Genomic DNA, 6,779 nt, shown 5'->3' with positions numbered 1-6,779 from the left:
ATGGGCTGGGATGGAAAAAGGCAGCAACTGAGCATGTGCTGATGATTTCCAAGGACTTAGCAGGATGAGGAATTCAAGCAGTGATCCCATTAGCAGGCCAGGGTGCAGCATAAGCTACAGAGTGGCTTGCAATATCAAAGAAAGTAAAGGTATTATTGAAATGGTGATGAAACATGTCTCACATTTAGTTTTTTGTTTTTTGTTTTGTTTTTGTTTTGGTATGATGTAGAAAGTCAGAGAAAACACTGATATGGAGCTACGTGGAGAAATGGTGTCCTCAGAGGAGACCTGGCTTCGGTCTACTCCCAGAAGTTTAAAGGGGATGTCCTATGAGTTTGCCAATGCACTGTGTTCCAGAGAGCATGGGGGACTAGTTTGGGGTATGGGAAGAGTTGGATAAGGGGATGTTAGTTGTCATGGGGTGCATGGGTGTGAGTGAGAATCCATTGAGTAATGGTGGAGCTCTAGAAGGGTAAGGAGGGTCGAACCGGTACTAGTAGAAAGTGGTCAGTTCACGTTGAGTCCATTAAATTAGGAGGTCTCTCTTTTGCTTTGGCTGAAGCGAAGAGAAGGCATTTTTTACTTAGCCTGCCTCTGCTGCATGCAGTTCCTGATGTCTTGTTTCTCACAGCAAGGGAGGGAGAGACCAGCATTCATTTGCTTCTGTGTACTTTAGGTGAGTTCAACTAGTACTCCATGCAGAAATCATTCCTAAGACTGTGGTAGGGATGGAAGCTGGTCAGGACCTGCCATGACCATAACATTAATGGGAACTTCAGCTTGCATCATCATTTTCCAGGGAGGTGCACATAGGGAAAGCTCCCAAGAATTAACTCTTTCCCTGTCCTGCAGGAGGGTGGTCCAACAAAGACAAGATCTATCCTGCAGGGCCAACCTTCCTCATCAGAAGACACAGTTTTCCTCTCGATCCCAGTTTTCCTATGGCCAGTACTCACGAGCTCAGGCCCAGGCTCTCTTGTGCCATGCTCTGGCATGGCTATGCTTGAGCAGACACCTAGGCAGCATGTGGAATAAAGGTTTGCTCTGTAGGGTCAACCTCCACATGCAGCTCCTCAAAACCCACACTGAACAGTTGTGACACAAAGCTATCTCAATTTGAAGTAAAATTGCTCCCTTGGTGATAGCAGTTGCTTTTCACGTGCTCAGGGGCCTTATGTGGTCGGTAGTTACCACACTGGGTCACCTCGGAAACAGAATCATCCGACAGAGAGGAAGTTCTATCGAAAGGTGCTGGTGTAGACCACTAACGAAGCTGCTGTGGCGGTTTGATTCCCAACCGTTTTGTTTGTTTGTTCCTAGCTGCAGAATCTGACGTCAGACCCAGAAGGCTACCAGAGACAGAGACTGGGCAGGACCTAGGGACTGTGCTGAGCTGCAGGCATGGCGCAGTACAAGGGCACCATGCGGGAGGCCGGCCGGGCCATGCACCTGATCAAGAAGCGGGAGAAGCAGAAGGAGCAGATGGAGGTGCTGAAGCAGCGCATCGCGGAGGAGACCATCATGAAGTCAAAGGTGGACAAGAAGTTCTCAGCACACTACGACGCTGTGGAGGCCGAGCTGAAGTCCAGTACGGTGGGCCTGGTGACCCTGAATGACATGAAGGCCAAGCAGGAAGCCCTGCTGAGGGAACGGGAGATGCAACTGGCCAAGAGGGAGCAGCTGGAGCAGCGCCGGCTACAGCTGGAGATGCTGCGGGAGAAGGAGCGAAGGCGCGAGCGCAAGCGGAAGATCTCCAACCTGTCCTTCACTCTGGAAGAGGAAGATGACGGCGACCAAGAGGATGGCCGCAGGGCTGAGGGCAATGAGGCCCACAGTGGTGGGGCCAAGAAGAACTTGGGCAAGAACCCCGATGTGGATACCAGCTTCCTGCCCGACCGCGAGCGCGAGGAAGAGGAGAACCGGCTACGCGAGGAGCTGAGGCAGGAGTGGGAGGCGAAGCGCGAGAAGGTGAAGGGCGAGGAGGTGGAGATCACTTTCAGCTACTGGGATGGGTCTGGCCACCGGCGCACGGTACGCATGCGCAAGGGCAGCACCGTGCAGCAGTTCCTGAAGAGGGCGCTACAGGGGCTGCGCAGGGATTTCCGGGAGCTGCGCGCCGCAGGCGTGGAGCAGCTCATGTATGTCAAGGAGGACCTCATCCTGCCGCACTACCACACCTTCTACGATTTCATTGTGGCCAAGGCGCGGGGCAAGAGTGGGCCACTCTTCAGCTTCGACGTGCACGACGATGTGCGGCTGCTGAGCGATGCCACAATGGAGAAAGACGAGTCGCACGCGGGCAAGGTGGTGCTGCGCAGCTGGTACGAGAAGAACAAACACATCTTCCCTGCCAGCCGCTGGGAGCCCTACGACCCCGAGAAGAAGTGGGACAGGTACACCATCCGGTGATACTGAACCCCTCTTGGGTAGCCTTACTCTCATATTACCGAAATTCAATAAATACAGAGGGTCCCCGTGAATCGCATGTGATGGTTCTGTTGCTGGCGTTGTTCTTTGTATTTTTAATGTTTCTGTTGTGCTCCGTGTGATAAGGGTCACGTTTTTGTCTGAGTGGTTGTGCTCAGTGATTTGGCGGGCCAACAGACAGGGTCTGATTTTCTTTCTCAGTGTTTTACTTGCTGCGGAGTTGTGAGCAAGTCACTGTGCTCCGTAACTCAGTTTTCCCACCGGTACTAGGAATTAACACCCCACAAGGCCAAAGTGAGGAGAGAGTATTTGTAAACACTTAGAGCTCAGTAAATGCCTGCTGTTGTTTTTGTGGACCCAGTTGCTTTACATAAAAGAATTTCTGTGATCCAGCTCTGAAATGCCAGGACTAGAGTAGACCTACACATCACTGGTGTCAGAGTCAGTGGATGGTGGGAGGAGCCTCACAAAGCCCAGCAAATGGCCCCACCTCTGGGATTCCTTAACTAAATGGTTTAGCCAAAGGCTTGGGAGGTCAGAAAGCTGGTATACAGCTTAGAAGACCAGTATCACCAATTTCCCTTCATCCAAAAGCTCCAGTAATAACTCCACATGACACTACTACGAACCCTACCCTTGGAGTTTTTATATTTTATTCATAATTGAGTGTTGTGTTCATTTTCATTTAAAAACATCTAAAGTCGGGCAGTGGCTGCGCACGCCTTTAATCCCAGCACTCTGGAGGCAGCCAGCCTGGTTTACAGAGTGAGTTTCAGAACAGCCGGGACTACAATAAGAAACCTCTCGAAAAAAACAAAAATAAACAAACAAAATCTAACATACTATGAATCACTTTTACAGAGCTTTTAGGTCACCTCTTTAACGTTAAAAGACCAAGACAAGTACTTTGGGCCTCTTACTCTGTTTCTGGCACCAATTTCTTGTGCCAGTGCAAGAATAAGCATTCTCACAACGTTGGTTGGCTTGGGTGCTGCTTGACTTTAGGATCACATACACACACTTCTCAGTTGCCAGGTTGCATCCAGAGTTTTCCTCAGGGCCAGATAGAGGCATCAGTCTGTTTTGAAGCCCGGCAAGCCTGAAGAGTTTAGGGCTTAAGTGCTCCTGATTCAGGTCAACACATCAGTCCTCCTGAAATAGAGACCTAATCTCCGGCCCCACCCCAGACCTGCACAATCAGAATGTGAGTGCCAGCAAGATCCCTGTATGACTCAAGCTTGCTGAGACTGAAGGAGCCTCTGGTTGGTCAGATGTCTGCTCTCTAGTCAACACTTCGACTTCTCAGCTCAAGCCCTAGATTCAACAGCTGCTAATGGTCTACAGGTCTAAGCCCTGTTCTCCAGTCCAGCTCTCATTTAAAAACTAGCGCCAAACACGTTCTAACTCCTGCATCTATTTCCTTGTTTTAACTATGCATTGAAAAGTTATGTATATTTATGGGGTTCAAGGTTGTGTTGTAATTTTGAATTACAATGAAAATACAATGGGGTGATGAAATTAAGCTCTTTAACCTAGGCATCTCAGCTATTTTCACTTTTTGTATTGAGGACATGAAAATGTTGTTTTTAGTCAATGAAATGTATAATATCTGAAACTATTAGGTATATTCAACATACTGTGCAATTGTCTTTACAGTTCAGCCTCATCCCTCCTTCTGAGACTTTGGCCCTCTGACCAATCTCCCATCAACTATCCTGCTCTCTTTTTCCTGAATAAAACTGTGAGAACATGGGGTATTTTATCTTCTTGTGTTTGGTTTATTGCATAATATTTTCACTTCTATTCATGCTACTGAAAATAAAGTTTCCTTCTCAGAACTGAGTGTATTCCTTTGAGTGTAGACCACATGTAGACCCATCCCACATTCAGGTCCCCAGAAGTAACTGCTTCTTAGCAGAAATGGGAAATACACTTCTACATCCCTTAGGAATATCTGTATCCCACTGCCTTTTGTGTTGTTGGTTTTCAGGTACCAATCCTACCTTACCACATGCAGTAACCTCCCCACCCCAATCCTTCCAAAAGTAAAGAAGATTTCAATCAGATCAACATTCATGTGTTCACAATAGGATCATTACAAATACCCAATCATAACATATTATGAAAAATATTTTTTCTGGAATCAATATTTCTCGTTTTCTATTTTGCTTGACTCCTGTGTTGTCATTGAACTTGCCTCATACTTTATGTCAGTTGTGTTCTTCTCTCAGTATTAGGGTCTTAGTGCAGCGTTGTCAACCTAAAATTACATTCTCCAGTGCGAATGGGTTGAGAGTGACAGCAGAAGCCTTCGGTAGGTAGGTGGTGCCTTTCAAACCACGGAGGCCGCTGGTGTGCCCTGGGAGGTACAAAAGAGCAAGGGGTTTCAGAGACAGGAATGAGGAGATTGCACAGATCGTTTTGAGATAAAGAGAGTCTTGGTTATGAGCGAGCTGCAGCTATATGTTAGTGGAGTCTGTGTCAGGCGAATGTTCTTTCTTCATACATCAAACCCAAAGTTTCCCATCTTGAGACTGAATCAGCAAGCATGCCAACAATCTCAGCTAATTGGAAACTGATCTGCGGATTTCCCACCCACTCCTATCCAGGGTGAGTGTTCTGCATGATGAGAACTGGTATTCTGGAACCATCCTTCTGCTCAAGCCTGAGGATTCCCACCTCTTTTTTCTGTGTCTTGATTTGCTTCCTCTGCTCAGTGGCTGAGGATGTTTAAGAAGTGTTGACATTGTGTTTGGCATGGTGGTGCACTCCTATAATCTTAGGTCTTCCAGAAACTGAAACAGGAGGATGGCAAGCTCAAGGCCAGCCTAAGCAACCTGGGAAGAGTTTGTGTCATAGAGAGTAAAAATATTAAAAAGAGTCTGGGAATATAGCCCGGTGGTAGAGTGTTTACTTAGTGTTCTCAGGGTTCAATCCCTAGTCAAAACAAGCAAATGGTTGTTTCTAGAGCTTAAATTGCTAAACTTGACTCCACTGTAGCTTGTTATATAAATGGAAATGTAGTAGGCTGTACACCATCCTCTCTCAAGATGTGAAAGGCAAGGCCCATAGTCTTACCACTTCTACATCAATTCCATAAAACACACTCAGTAGAAGTATAGAAGTCACATCAGACCTGGGAAAACCAAGACACACACCCCCCCGCCACACACGCACACACACATACACATAAGCTCTTCCTAGAGGAAGGTCAGACTGGCAACCTCTTTTTGTTGCCTCCTCTTCAGAATATTCACATTGCTCTGCTGACCTCTGCTTGCCTGTGCAGGCCCACTACATGGGCTTCTCCTCAAAGGCAGACACCCTTTGCTCTGCTGAACCCATGCCCCATGAAGTCTTAACCCACAAGCGAGTTCTCACACCCTCTGTTTCCCACCATTAGTAGGCATCACATAATCTGTTGGGAAAGGCCTCTTCTCTCTTTCTGTGTGTTCCCCTGTCAACCCTAGAGGCCAAGACTTCATGACATCTGCCTCCCCATGACCTCAGAAGCCAACTGGACTTCATGATCCATTTGGATGAAGGCAACCTCTCTTCAGAATGCCCTAACATAGTAAGAACCTCTTGCACCGAGACCCACGCCTTTCCAGTGGAATTCAAGACTGAGATAGACAGACTAGCAGGCTCCCTTAGATTGAATCTATAGGAAAGCTGTAACTTTTTCACAGAGGTACTAATGTGCCATAAGAGTTTTTAAAAACACACTTCACCCCTCCCACCCTGCTCCTGTCACCAAGCTTACCCTGTTAAGTCATTCCTCACTCCACCACCTCTAAGATGAACTCTATGTTCTGACTAAGACATTGCATTCAAAATCCACTCTCCAGGCGCATGGAGGATCAACCAGCTCCATTCATTCACTCTCAGAGGTTTACAAATGGCTAGTCATGGTAGGAACCAGTATTCAGTAGACTGCAGCAGCTATTTTCATACCTCAACTGTTTCCATTACTTCCACTTCTATGCAGATCTTTTGAAACAGACTCGATGATCCCTATTCTACAAATGGGGGCCTGAAAGGCTCTAGTGATTTCTTGAAAGTTTTTCAGCTGGTATCGGCAGAATTGCGGTCCAACACTTTGCTGCCTTGGTTTTTGTGCAGAGCCCTGACTTTGGTAGTGGCTCAACCATTTTGGTAATCATGGTTCACTCTCTAGAGCAGATGTGCTGTGCATGCATCTTCCCAGTTTCCTTTTCGGGGCTCACCATTGTTGGATATGGGCCTGCCCCTTTAAGACACTGCTCATTCTGAATTGCCAGATCTCATAGCCTGAAGAAACAAGGCCACACCTACCCCTCCCTGCAACTAACACTCCCCCTAAACTATCCCTC

General features: G+C 47.3%; 1 protein-coding gene across 1 annotated transcript; it reads left to right on the top strand.

The window, feature by feature from the left end:
* The first annotated feature begins 292 nt into the window (after positions 1 to 292).
* On the top strand, positions 293 to 4,782 carry Fam50b (family with sequence similarity 50 member B). Its single transcript, XM_052727036.1, has one exon. The coding sequence runs from the start codon at positions 1,402 to 1,404 to the stop codon at positions 2,407 to 2,409; it is 1,008 nt and encodes a 335-aa protein (XP_052582996.1). The 5' UTR covers positions 293 to 1,401; the 3' UTR covers positions 2,410 to 4,782.
* Positions 4,783 to 6,779: the final 1,997 nt, after the last annotated feature.

This window comes from Peromyscus californicus, unplaced genomic scaffold, assembly GCF_007827085.1.
Source record: "Peromyscus californicus insignis strain IS unplaced genomic scaffold, ASM782708v3 Scaffold_8__1_contigs__length_139910024, whole genome shotgun sequence".
Taxonomy (NCBI): domain Eukaryota; kingdom Metazoa; phylum Chordata; class Mammalia; order Rodentia; family Cricetidae; genus Peromyscus; species Peromyscus californicus.
This window is presented reverse-complemented; position numbering and strand designations above follow the sequence as displayed.